At 45.0% G+C, this 14,491-nt stretch overlaps 1 protein-coding gene across 1 annotated transcript in view; it reads left to right on the forward strand.

Moving 5' to 3' along the window:
- The window catches only part of LACTBL1 (lactamase beta like 1), a 28,308-nt gene extending 15,240 nt beyond the window's left edge, over positions 1-13,068 (forward strand). The window contains exons 5-7 of the mRNA XM_043531864.1: positions 1,244-1,491; positions 4,850-4,955; positions 8,295-13,068. Coding sequence (XP_043387799.1) covers positions 1,244-1,491; positions 4,850-4,955; positions 8,295-9,273 — 1,333 coding nt within the window. The 3' untranslated portion in view covers positions 9,274-13,068. The remainder of the gene's footprint in view (positions 1-1,243; positions 1,492-4,849; positions 4,956-8,294) is intronic.
- Positions 13,069-14,491: the final 1,423 nt, after the last annotated feature.

A 14,491-nucleotide genomic window follows, 5' to 3' on the forward strand; every position in this document is an offset into this window, starting at 1 on the left:
AGAAATTCTGTTTTTTCAGTTTGTTTTCTAAAATCCTAGGAAATTGCATTAAGGTTGCTCTAAAGTCAAGCACTCAAAAGTTAGGAAATACCAGAGTTAAGTTTCCATGCACAACTGTAATTTGACCCCCTTGTGCATATACATTTAGATAAAGACTTTAATTACATGATCACATGCTATTTCTTCCACAAGACCCCTGCCTATACATTGATATAAAGTTAAGACTGCAAAATTAAGCATTCAAAAATCAGATCTGAATGTCGAACACACAAACGTATTCTCTCCACGTGTAGATACACATTATGTTACAGTTTTAATGAAATGAATACAATCTACCTTAAATATTCCTGAGTATCTCAAGGGCTGTAGAAAATACTGTAAAAATCTATTGTATTATTTGCAAACAATTCTATTATATTATTTCTATTGGAGTATTTGATCCCATACGTGAAAGTTGTAGCATAATGCATATGGGCAACCGGGCCAGAGTTATATATGTTCAAGCTTAACTTTAATCTTTCCTGACTTTTGGTCCCTTATTGTTACATTAATGTAGATTATAAATTTAATAAAGCAACAGATAATCAGCTCCTTGAGCAATCCGATGTGCTGAGCATCCCTTAAATGCTGTCCCCTGTTTGGACTTGTTTAGAATCGCTGAGTTGTTCAGAGAATGTTTGGCATGACGTGGTAGCCTGAAAGGTCTTAGCCTCTAAGTTCCCTCTAAGCTTTGCAGCAGGCTATCAAGGGCTGGCCAGACGTGGAGAGGCGCCTCCCCCTCGGCCTTGGGCTGCTGCCATGAGAGAGGGCTGCGGGGAGTCCTCTCTCCCCGCCGCAGCCCTGGGGAAGCCTGCACCCCAAATCCCTCATCCCCGGCCCCATCACAGAGCCTTCACCCCCAGCCATAGTCCTCACCCCCCGGCACCCAACCCTCTGCCACAGCCCTAAGCCCCACCCCGCACCCTGAACCCCTCAATCCGGGCCGCACCCCAGAGCCTTCACCCCCAGCCAGAATCCTCACCCCTGGCACCCCAACCCTCTGCCCCAACCCTGAGCCCCCTCCCACACTCTGAACCCCTTGGCCACACCCTTGCCACACATCACCTCCATATTGGTGCACATAACAAAATTCGTTCCACACACAGATGTAAAAAATTAGAGGGAACATTGCTTGGCCCAAGGACTAGTTAATGCTGGACTAGTAGCTGGTAGTGAAGCCATGTAACCGTTTGTCCCATGACAGGATTGCCAGCATCTCCAAGATCTTCCCCACCATCATGCTCTACAAACTGTGGGAGGAAGGGAAGGTGACATCTCTGGATGATCCTTTGGAACGCTATGCCCAGAGTTTCATTATTAAAAATCCTCTGGGGCGACTCAAGGAATCTGAACAAAGATACACAGCGGATGGGCTGATCTTCCTGGACAAGGGGTCACTGCCACTCAAGCCATCACCTGTTACACTGCGCAGGATGGCTAGTCAGCTCTCAGGTGAGAGAACCCCACTCCCAGTTCTTCAATCCTCACCAAATTCTCCAGCTTGACTCTGTGCTTCAACATACCATTTAAAACAACAAAACTCCCTGTCCCCAGTGAGAACAGGACACAGCAATGCAAAAACCTCTGTCTGTGTTTGTCAGGCAGTGCAAACAGCCCCCTCCTGGTGTGAACCAGGATTCTCCAGCTGCTCCAACAGGCGAGCCAAAAGAGAGCCTCTCTCCAGCCCAGCTACTAGCAGGTGCAGTGAGTTGGTCTGTTGTCTGGGATATGCTTCCCACTGACTGAACTATGATGAGTAGGTCTTCCCCTGGCTAAGCCAGTAGGAGCTGCTGGATTCCTGGCTATTTCCTATCAGAATAATTTTTCTTTGCAATTCAGGCTCCTGCATTGAAATCAGGGATGAAATGTGAGGCAGCTTCTTCTCACCACAGTTCCTCCCCAGCCCAGAGTGCTGTCATGGTCTGTGAGTTGGAGTTGGGAGCCAGAGAATTGTTAAGCATTGTTTGTTTTGAAGGGATATAGCTTCTATAATCAAAATGCTGGCAGTGCGGCCTCCTGATCTGGGATAGCCTGGTGTTTGCTGTCAGGGGACGGCTCTTAATCTGCTGTTTCTCTTATAAATGAGTAACTTTGATATTAAAGTAGCTGTAGATGGCAAGGCCTGATGTAATCTGGAAATCCCTCAAAAGGTACGGCTATTAATGCCTGCTGTTAGCTGGTATCAAGTGCCCTGCTTTGACACTCCTTTAGAAGCATGCAGATTCCATTATTAACCCAGAATTAGTGGGCATTGCTATTCTGAGATCTTTTGGAAGCAGGTAATCTTGGCATCAGCAGGCAGGGGTTGTGCCTTTGCCTCCATTGCTCTTCCTGTAAAATGGGGATAATGATGCTAACACATCATTGTAAGGTGCTTTAAAATTGAGGGATGAAAAGCACCTTACAGAGTAAACGCAACACATGTTATGCATGTTTTTATTGTCAGCAAGGTGTGGTTGGCTGCACACACCGTCCCCATCTAGTAGTTAGGGAAGGATGATTTTAAAAGTGAATCCAATATCAAATGCAATGTTATAGTTGCACAGTTAAACCCACAAAGTCTGGAAATGCAAAAGTTAAGATTTTAATAGCAACATTAATGCTGCAGTGTTGCACGTGATATATATCTTAGCGGTGGCTTTTTACAGCATAAACAGTAATATACAATGCAGCCTCACTACCCCGCACTTCTCTGATCTGCGTGCTGTAAAATCCACTCACACCTCTGAGCAGAGATAGCGCTGGAGTGAAGTGCTAGGTTGCTAAGATTTTGTTATATTGAAATGTACTTATGTATTAATTATACTATGAAATGTTGTTATAAATAATGATGACTACACTTGTCAGATCAATTAACGAAGTGTGTGCGTAAAGCGATGACCTAGGGGTTTTTTGGTTATGCTTGTTCACTCCCTAATTTGCAGATTTCAGTACCTTGCTATGAACCTCCCAGTCAGTGGTGGTAATTATGGAGGCTCTACTGTATCAGCGCCTGACTCTACAAGGGATTGAGCATTACCTGCTTGGTGCTAGGGTTGCCAACTTTCCAGCTGAAGAAAACCGAACACCCTTGCCCCGCCCCTGCCCCACCCCTTTTCAGAGGCCATGGCCCCCGCTCACTCCATTGAGCATTGGCCGGCTAAACCCAGGGTTGTGCATTCAAACCTTGAGAGGGCCATTTAGGGATCTGGGGCAAACATTGGGGATCGGTCCTGCTTTGAGCAGGGGGCTGGACTAGATGATCTCCTGAGGTCCCTTCCAACCCTGATATTCTGTGATTCTATGCAAGTCAGCTATTGTAGCAGCAGCTCCCTGACCTGCATGAGAGATCGTGGGCCTCAACCCAGGCCTACAGAGCCCTGTTCAGGCCTCAGACCACAGCCACCACCGAGCAGCTCACTTGAGTTAGGGGAGAAGGGGGCCAGTGATGCTCTAGCTTGCAAAAGACACCACAAAGCTCCTGACTGGGTGAGACATCCAGTCCCACCTATTGGCTGGGAAGCTCTACTTAAACCAGAAAAAGGCACAGAAAGTTGTGTGATCAACTAGAGGGATCCTTGCTGGCTGTGAGTATGGTCTCTGCCTCCTTGCCTGATGCCTGAGCCCTGCCTTCCTGCTTGTTCCTGGTCTCCTTATCCCAGGCCCCTGTCTGTTCCTGGTTCCTGCTTTCCTGCCTCACTCCACGTCCCTGCTTCTAAAGCCTACCCCAACTCTGTCTCTGACCCTTGGCTTGGCTCCTGACTCTAGCTCCGGTTCCAAGCTCCTGACTCTAACCATTAGGCATGACTGCCTCCACCCTGGTCCCTACAGCCTGCCCAACTCCCCAGGTTAGGATAGATAGGGAACCCGTGCATTGATCTCACAAAGAGGGAGGGGCTTCATTACACTTTGCGCACACTGTATGGCCTTTTTTATACAGGTCAGATGAGGATCACAGGAGTCCCTTCTGGATTAACAATCTATGACTCTGGGCAAGTGCTCACTGAGCTTGATGCAAACAAGTAATTTTTCTATTGCTTTTACCCTCTCAGTCACAAGTTTCCCCCAAACTATGGCCAGGCCCTAGACCTCTGAGGATTCTGCCCATGACAAGTTCCAGTTCTACACTTCCAGATCCTCAGTTTGTGTAAATCATCTCAATGAAGTCACTGCAGCTATGATGTTTTGCTGAGAATTTGGCCTCAGGGGGTTGTTTAATGAAGCCCTGTTCTGAAAAGTGTGGTTAAAATGTATCTTATTTCTAGTGGGAAAAGTGAACTGTTTTCACTCTCCTACAACTCAAAAAAGTCTGGAGGAATTTAGCACAAACTGAAACAAAAAATCCCTTTGGGACAGAAACAAGTTTGGAAAATTTCAGCCCCCACAAATGGATGTTCCTGACATTTATAAATATATGACAACTGGGGATGTAATGGAAACTGTTTTGCAGGAGCTCCTAAGCTAATGGAACATGTTCACCTGAAAGCTCTGTCTGGGATGATGATTTGAGGACTCCAGTAACTCAGCCAAAGGGTATAGGTCTATTACAGGAGTGGGTAGGCGAGGTTCTATGGCCAGCGATGTGCAGGAGGTCAGACTAGATGATCACGATGGTCCTTTCTGGCCGTAAAGTCTATGCGTCTATGAGTAGTAGCACATTTGCTGTGTCTTTGGTAGAGAGTGTAATTAATCATTGTTGTTTTCCTTTGTCTTTGACTCTACCATTTTGGATCATTGTTGACCAAACTCAATGAGGGAATCTTGATGTTATCCTAACAAAAATCATTATTTGTCTCTTGCTGTTTTATATCCTATTGTTCCCATGGCACAGGGCTGCCCAGGAGATTGCGGTCCACCAGTCTGCTGTGGAGAGGAAGCACACAAGATGCTCTCGCTCTCTTGAAGGATGATGTCCTGGTAGTTGACCCAGGAACCAGGTCAGGTGTATGCATGACTTACACTTCTCTTGGCTAATATCTGGGGACTGTAGCAATGCTTAGCTGCTAAGGAGTCAGAACCAGAGCTGCAAGTGGTGCAGGCAGCTCCTTCCTGTTACAGTACAGTGCCTGCAACCCTCGCTCTCCTTTAACATGCATCATTCACTCAAGTACCATTAGATATAGAGAGAGAAGACAAAGCGGGACAGTTTGGAAGTCAGCATTAGCAACTAGTGACAGCACAGTCAGCAGGGATGCAAGGCCATTCTGCCATGTTAACCCCGGGTCCCATGGCTGATCTGTGTCTGGTAGGAAAGGACAGGACAGAATTTACATCTGTTGTGGAGAAGGCTCAGGCTGAGGTCTTGGTGATCCATTCCAGAAAAAAATCAAGTTGTCAGATAAAGAAATTACATGAAAATCAACATATTGTCAATAATATCTATAAATGTCCATTGCAATAAAAAACCCTGTTACAAGACCATTACCTGGGTTTGCAAAGTCAAGCACTTAACAGTTAGAAAATGCCAAAATTTAAGTTGCCTGATAATAGAGGCCTCATCAATCTGGGAGACAAAGGCAGAACAGGATCCAGTGGCTGGAAGCTGACAGTAGACACACTCAAACTTAAACTTTGCATATTTTTAGTGAGGGTAATTAATCATTGGAACAACTTGCCTAGGGACATGGCGGATTCTCCATTACACAGAGTCTTTACATGCAGAGTGGAAATCTGTTTCTAAATGATCTGCTCTAGCTTCACCTGAAGTTATGGGTTTGGTTCAGGAAACTCTGGGTAAAATCCTGGCCAGGCAGTCAGACTGCATGAGCATAATGGTTCCTTATGGCCTGCAGATCTATTAACCTGTCTCACTCCTCACTGACGTACATGCGTGCCTCCAGGATCCTTTGCTGGTCTCTGAGCACCTTGGTACTTCAGGTGTCAAAATTATTTTGATTTTTTCCCTTGCTCATACACACCCATAACATTCTGAAAAGATAATCTTTTCACAGGAACATTTCCTATCTTTGCATCCATGCAATGGTAACATTTTTCTGGGAACTCTGAACAGAACATTTTCAGCCACTTTTGCAATATAAGTGTAGGGAGGAAAAAAATATATTTTCCTGCTGTTTAAAATGATCATCCTGGGTTTTTTTTTCAATTAGTTCAAAAATGGCTGAGCTAGGTGTGTATGGAGTGCCCATTGAGAACTATGGCCATGCCTAAGCATGGAAATAAAACCTGATTATAAATAACAACATTATGACTGGTTGAAAACAGTTCTAGAAAGACAAAGTGTGCCCATGTGGGTTGTTTCTGAAGTGCGAACTTCTCTGTCTTATGTCAATAGATGCCATTCGAGCTTAAAACTTTTAAAACAGCTTATGGACTTACAGGACTCAAGCACTTATGTTTCCTTAAGGACTTAACATTGCTGTGATGCTGCCTTGCTGACTCAAAGCAATTTAAGTGCTTTTGCCACCTTAAGGTGGTTTAAATGCTTGTGCCATGTTAAGTATGCAAAGCAGCTAAGCTGGGACTTTTATGGCCTGCTCCTGAGAGACATGGTGCACTTTTGCATCTACAGGCCTTCAGCCCTGTCCTTCCTTTTAAAAAAAAACAGTGAAGAGAAATGAAGTGCAGAAAACTGAATGCACTGTCTGCTGAACAACTAAAAACAACAAGGTAGGAAATGCAGAATTAACTGTTCTTGCGGTGATGTCTTTTGGCATGTATTGCGTGTAGTATTTCCAGTCTCTATTGCTAAATGTGGACTGTGATATCTACAGGTTCCACATCAAGATATGATGTTTTTTTCTAAAAGACATGCTCTAGGAACTTTTGGGGGGACATTCTCTGGCTTGTGTTATACAGGAGGCCAGACTAGATGATCACAGGGCTTCCCTTCTGGCCTTGGAAACTATGACTATTTGAATCAGTGTGGCTAAGTTAATGCTGCTGTTGGAATCCTCCCTTCTATATTTCCTGACTTACCAGAAATTCAGAATGGCAAAACCTCTGCTCCTCTTTCTTTCTTCCTCCGCTCTGCACTCAATCTGCCTGCCCTTCGGCCCTTTGAAAATTTAAGGTGGTTTCAGGGTACAAGAGAGTAGGGTTTGGAAATATCTTTTCTTAGTTCCCATTAGCACATGATCAGACCACATCACAATCTGCCTGTGGCTTTTATAGAATGCCTAATGCTGTGGAATCTATGGAGGTCAGGGTTCTTGCTGTCACGCTGTCTGGAGTGGCTCTGGACCATGAGTGCCAACTTCAGGGCAGACTGTCAAAACCAGGGCGGACACCCCAAACTGGTGGTATGTTCTAGAATTAGATTTCACCAACCCAGTAACAAATATGAACTCCCAAAGTATTACAGTAGTCTTACAATGCAGTCCCCTTGGACAGTCCAGTCTATCTTGCCAGCCAGGCAAGCTGGACTATGTGATAAATGGTCACTTACACCAAAAATCACAAAATATTCAGGTTGCTTCCAGTCCTAAGAGACCAGTCACTTACCTCAGGTCAATTTGTACCTTAAATCTTACATCAAAGACAACACTTTTAGCCAATTCTATAGTAAAATAACTAAAGGTTTGTGAGGTAAAAAAAGGAATGAGAGTTATTGAGAGGTAGCAGAGATGTAGTAGAGATGGTAGCAGAGATGTATTAATCTGCCAGTTTCCCAAAAGTCTTTAAGGACTACCCAGCATAACTCTGGGGATCTCCATCTTCCCATTCAGTTATTCTGCCGTGTTAGAATCCAAACAGTCCAGAGATGAAGAATTTTTCCTTTTGTCTGTATTTATAGCTTCTTCTCACAGAAACCAAGCTGACCGCAGCAGTTCCCACCCAGATTCCTTCTTCATAGGACAAGGGGAGAGGGGAATGCAGTTAACAAAGTCTTTGATCCTTGATCTCACACAATGACTCATCTGTGTTTAATGAACAGGATTTAACATCTTCTTGTAAGACACCATCATTTGCATTACACCAGGCTTTTTTCTCATTTGATGGATTACTTAGTTACAGAGGTATATACAATGCGAATGTGTGCTGTTACATTATAACATGAGGCATATTTGAGTGAGAACAATACATGCAGCATCCTACACACATTTATAAGACGCTAAGCACATTTTTACCAACGTAACATCTAATATCTACTTTGGTGATGCTGACACACCGCTAAGCAAGACTGGTTTCCAGCTATGCCTATGTGAGAGATCAGTGAGGCCTGGGGCCTTGGCATAAGTGGACACCTGAACTGCCAGCCTCACAGGTGCAACCCTGTTCTGAAGATGACACTGAATTGCATTTCTTTCTCATTTCAGGTGCCATTACAGTAATTTGGCCTTCTCTCTGATGGCCCACGTGTTAGCAGATCATGCCGCCGAAGGGGAGTACCAGCGGTGGGTCTCAGAGAATATCCTGGACCGCTTGGGTATGGAGGACACTGGCTTTGATATCACACCACCGATCCGGTCCCAAATGGCCGTCGGGTTCTATAGCAGTGGGCAGCCTGCCCCCCTTTATGACTTGGGCTGGTACAGGCCATCTGGCCAGATGTACTCCACAGCCGCTGACCTTGCCAAGCTTGCAATGGTCTTCCTGGGCACCTACCACCGTCGCCTTTTGGAGCCTGACACAGTGAAGACGATGCTGACACCTCTTTTTAAGTGCTCCAGTGAATACTTTGCCAACAAGACTGGCACACCCTGGGAGATCAATGAGCAGCTGGGCTATGATATTATCAGGAAGGATGGTGACCTCGATGGCTATTCAGCCACTTTCTCCCTTGTCCCCAAACTCCGCTTAAGCTTCATAGTGCTAATGGCAGGGCCTAGGCCCCAAGGGGGAGATATTGTGACTCAGACATATGAGTACCTTATCCCTGCCATGGAGACAGCGTTCCGGGAGGCAGAGAAGAGCCTGAGCCCTCCCCCAAATCCCACTCCTTATGTTGGCTATTACACTTACTCTAACCTGACCTTCTATGAGATTAAAGTTGGGCCCACTGGGGTTCTGGTCATGCAACAGTTTGGACCCCATATTGAAGAGCTGATCCCTGAAAACTACCGGACAATCAAGCTCCACCACCTGGAAGACCGAGTCTTCCAGGTGGTTTTTGACAAGGAGTTCCCATGCATTCTGCGGCTGGGCTCTGCCTCAGTCTCACTGGAGACCCAGGATGGGCAGCTCTTTAATTTCTATCCTTTTGACCGCAAGGGTTTGTCTCCCGGCTTTGATGCCCCAGGATTAAACACATACAATGTGGTACGCATACATCGCAAACCCGTGTTCTACAGCTAACTGCCCTTGCTCCTGCGTGACCATGTGTGGAAGTTGGCTTCTGTTCTGTGTGTCCCTGACTCTCCTGCCCCCAAGGCTTTGGGGATGCAGCTTAAAAAGGAAAGATGCTGGCAAACTGACCGTTCCATCCAACAAAAACTCTCTCTTCTGAAACGATTGCTGGCAGCTGCGGGAGCCTGAAGAAACTACATGCTGGATATGTTGGATGTCTGGGATATGGACTCCACTGCATAATTCCCAGCACTTAAATCTTCCAGTGCTAAAGCTGCCCATTTGGCCACGATCACAAAGTGTGACTGGCTTCAATGGACCATTGGGAATCTCCTGTGCTTTTGAGCCAGAGTCTATTCTGGTATCCAAGGGTTTTTCAGGCAGCTATCCTCTTCCCTGCTACTAGGATTCAACTGCCTTGCCCACTCAGGTTTGCCATAATCTGAGATCCTAGACCACTTTGTAACATCTAAGAGAGTGGGGTCCATCTCTTTCATATGGGTCAGTGGGGTACAGCAAGCAACCTGCATCTGTGTGAGTGGTAGGGAGCCATGGAGTTTCACTATGGGCTGTGTGGGTTTCTACTGCCATTGTGGGTCCACAAAGGAAATCGTAGTGTTTAGATACAGAAGATCAAAGAGGATTAGATTGGTAGGTGCTGAAGTACTACAGTGATGAGCTTTATGAGTACCTAGATAAGTAGATGTCATCTGAGTGCATGTACGTGTGGGAGTGCGTGCACTTGTAAAAAGTTGGTTTCAGGGCTGTGTCTTTAGGTAGATGTCTGTGTGTAGGGGTTTTGAGTAGGAATGCATGAATGTCTGTATGTGTTGCGTGCATGCCTCCCTGTGGGCGTTTGTAGTTGTGAGTACTGTGTGTTTTGTCCTGTGTTGTGGCTCAGATGTGAGTGTAGATCCCTGTGTGCGCATTGTGAGCAGAGACTGAGCTGTGTCAGGACTGTGGCTCCAATGGGCTCTAACTTTTCCCAATTTCCCATGTGTAGCAGAGAGAAGCTTCAGTGCTGTCTGGATGAAGAGTTAGCTAGAACACAGACTGAAAACACATGATAGGGCACTAGCCTGAATCATAGAATATCAGGGTTGGAAGGGACCTCAGGAGGTCATCTAGTCCAACCCCCTGCTCAAAGCAGGACCAATCCCCAATTTTTGCCCCAGAACCCAAAATGGCCCCCTCAAGGATTGAATTCACAACCCTGGCTTTAGCAGGCCAATGCTCAAACCACTGAGTTATCCCTCCCCCCCAGAGCTATCCCTCCCCCCCTGAAACTTGATCCCTTTAAATTAGGACCACCTTCAAGTACCTTGTAATGCCACTGATGCATTTGCCTTCTTCCTTGTACGCACCTGACTGCCTAGGCAGGGAGGACAGATGACACACAACAAGTTGCTGTGTTCAGTCATTTGCTTCTATCCCCTTCCTGGAGGGAGCTGGCAGTGATGGGAAAACATCACAGCAGTGCAAGGGGAGCAGAGGCTTTAGGAACATGAGCATCAGTAGAGGAAGGATTCCAGCTAACAGAGACCTTTGGCTACATCCACACCCACTTTCTGCTGACGGCAGCATCACTGCTTATAGCTCTGCCTGGAGCCTGAGTTCAAACCCATCAGAGGGCTGGAGCTAGATAAATGTTACCATTGTGATTAATCAACTTCGCTGCTGAGTGCTGGCTCAGACTTGGCATGGACTGTATAGTCCTGAAATCCTTGGCTGTGGTGCAGGGCAAGGGCATGGTAAGAAAATCTTCTCAGTTCAATGACTTTTCAGCAGTGCGTGTTCTCTCGCACCTACCCTGGTCTCTTGTGGCTGGTTAATTTCCTCCACTTGGTCATAAGCCCTTGTTGGCAGCCAGCAGTGATTGCAAGGTGTTCTGCTGCTGCTCATTCTTGCAGGATTTAGGAGAGCCTGGCTCATCCTCGGGAGTTGCCAGAGCTGGAAGATGTGGATCTTGTCCTCTCTGCCTCTCTTCCTGTTCCCCTGTCTCTCTCCTTTCTATTCTTCCCATCTTCAAGTTCACTGGGAAAAGAGATTATAAACAGTGCCTAGAAATCTCTCCATCTCCCTTGTTTTCCATCTAAGCTCACCATTAAACATAGGATATGACGTAAGGACTGCCCCGCTGCTCCATCCAATCCCTGGAGTCACAGCTGTTGCTGCAGTGCAGTGTTGGTCCCAGTGTTCTTCTCTGTGGGTGATCACAGCTCACACTTTATGTATCTTCCGATGTTCAGATAGTTACAATGTGCAATAACAATCATATTAAACCCTGTCTAAATTCTGACTGCTTTTGTGACTGATGGTGCCTGGAACACATGGCTGCAGACAGTGTGACTACTGGACTGAGATTGTGTGTATATACACCTGACTGCAATGCTCCTCTCGGCACTTTTTGCAAAATGCAGCTTTCAGGATTTTAAGCTCATGACAAGTCCTCTTATGCTGACCTTAAACCACAGAACCAGCTGTCTGGTTCTGTGGCTGGGACTTCTCTGGCCCTAGAGTACAAGGGGTTAATCCTCACTCACCGTCCATTTCTCCTCGCGCTGGGGGAAGGGCACAGTGTACTTGGATTGCTTAGGAGACGGGGTAGGATGGCTTTGGGAAAATGGGGCTCTGCATCCAGAGGCCAAAGGTCAGGGCTGAGCCCCCTGAGCTGGCCACTGTCTGTTATGTCAGAATGTTTCACTTTCCTGTTAACATTGACCCCCAAAGAGAAGCCCTTGCTTACTGGGAGCATTTCAGTTTCCTACTGAGTCACTCCTATAGCTTATGCACTAGCCTGAACTAATACTCCTGTTGGCACCTTGGTACCCGCAGATGCTACGGAAGCCTGTCCTGTGTATTCTACATCTTTATTTCCTAAATATAAATGAGAGACAATATTCATGGTCTATGTTTTTAAAGGAGAATTCACTCAATAACCTGAATTTTAAATTAACAGAGCTTTTCTTGTGTGTGTGTGGATGGGGGGGTGGGACTATCAAAGGATCTGGATGGATGGGACCTGATTCCCAAGAGTATAAATAGTGACTAGCTCCATTGATGTCAGTGGAGTAACACTGGCAAAAAAAAAATTGATGGAAGTGAGAGCAAGAGGAAACCTATAGTTTCTAGCTCAGGCCATTTTTTATTAGGGGAGTGAAATGTCCATGGGAGTATGGCAGAATGCCCTGTGACTAACCCCTTCCAAAAGGGACATGGACCGGCTCCCGTATGACTTCCCTCAGACATGCTGTCTGCATCTCACTGATGTTAGCACACTACTAAAAGTAGAAATGCAAAATCTACCATCTACGGGAAATTACAGGCTCCCTAGCTTTTATTTCTCTTTCCCACAGAATTCCAGCAGCACATTTATCTGATTGCACAGAGATCAATGTGTCTAGATCAAAGCTGGCAAACCACGTATTGCAGATCCCAGCTCTGAATAAATCAGAAATGTGGGAGGATAGTCAGTAGTCCCTGTAGTCCATGTTTGCCTTGTGCTAATTAGTACTGTTGCAAAGGTCATTAACACAAGCGTGAAACTTTGGTACCAGCTGGGCATAATCCCTAGGGACGTATTTTGCCTTATTTTCAGTGACTCTTGACTTTTTGACAAAGTGTAAAATCATCTGTCAATAACCTACGTCCCCAGTGGATTTACTCCTGTGTAATCATGAGAGATTATAAAACGACCATAGGCTAGATGCTAGACCATATTTTTAAACATGGTTATAAGTCAGTTTGACCTCATCCTCACTAGATAACCAAACAACTTTCAGAGTAACAGCCGTGTTAGTCTGTATTCGCAAAAAGAAAAGGAGTACTTGTGGCACCTTAGAGACTAACCAATTTATTTGAGCATAAGCTTTCGTGAGCTACAGCTCACTTCATCAGATGCATACTGTATGCATCCGATGAAGTGAGCTGTAGCTCACGAAAGCTTATGCTCAAACAACTTTGAAAACCAGTTGAAATGCGGGAGGGAGAGCATTTGTTAAAATGTAATTCCTCAAGTGAGCTTGAACTCTAGGACCTTATCCAACTTCCGTTGATATCAACTGAAAGACTTTCCCTGACTCTAATGGGAGCCGAATAGGCCCCTAGTGACCTCTTCTTCCATCAGTGGAAAGGCAGGTGAGCAGGCATATGCCAGTTTTTAAGATCCCTCCACAAACATTGCTGTTTGCTGCAGAATCTCAGCTTTCATTTTAAATAAAATTCTAGCCTTCTTATTAGCCACATTGGAAACTGACTCCAGACAAACAACAACAGTGAATTTTACTCAACCCCGCACACCTTAATAAGGTATGAATTTCAAAGCTTGGTTGGGACCATTTATTATGGGTTTTTTTAAAAAAACATTTCATTTATAAACATCTGTGATAGTGACACAGAAACATCATGGGGGAAATCATATATTTTACTCCTGGGGGGTTCTGCGCCAAAAAATTAAAAATTCTGTGCCAAAAAATTAAAAATTCTGCAAAATTCAGCATATTTTATTTGTCAAAATAATGCAATATAATCACACCAGTTTCAGTTGTTTTGGTAATTTATTTAAACTACAATACAGAAAAATGTCACAATAACTATTCAGCATTTTCTAAATACATGAAAGTTAAATTACAAACCCATGGTAACTAATACCCTGCATTCCAGTTATAATCCTGGGTTTTCGTTTAAATTACATTACAGAACACAAACAGCCAAAAAACAGTAGAATGTCATTTTAAATTGCTCAGACTTTCACACATGAAAGTCATACAGTTTTTCTAATCATTGTCCTGGACCTGGCTGGGTACTTTGAGAAGTGCTTGCTTCTGATTGTCCTGACATTTTATTAACTGCTTGGTCTGTTTTATTTGCCCTCAATTTTTTTTTAATGGGTAAGTAAAATAAATCCTGAGCTGTAATCTAACTCCATTGTGCCACTTTGGCACAGGAGAAAAGTGAGAGAGCACATAGATCTTCCTAGCTGATTCCCTTACTGTCATTTTTAAGGCTTTACATCACTCTGGCAATCTAGGGGTCGTAAAAAGGTTTTATGCTCCTGGGGGAATTAACTGAGAATGGGAACAGTTAACTAACAATAGGAACATTAACAATGTTACTATGCCGGCAGGCTGCTACCTTCTGCCTCAGAGAATGAGATCAATTAACTAGCAGGCAGGCTGCTACATTTCTGCCTCGGGGACAGAGCCTTCCTCATGCATAATAAAAAGAC

Source organism: Chelonia mydas, chromosome 18, assembly GCF_015237465.2.
Source record: "Chelonia mydas isolate rCheMyd1 chromosome 18, rCheMyd1.pri.v2, whole genome shotgun sequence".
In the NCBI taxonomy this organism is placed as follows: Eukaryota; Metazoa; Chordata; order Testudines; family Cheloniidae; genus Chelonia; species Chelonia mydas.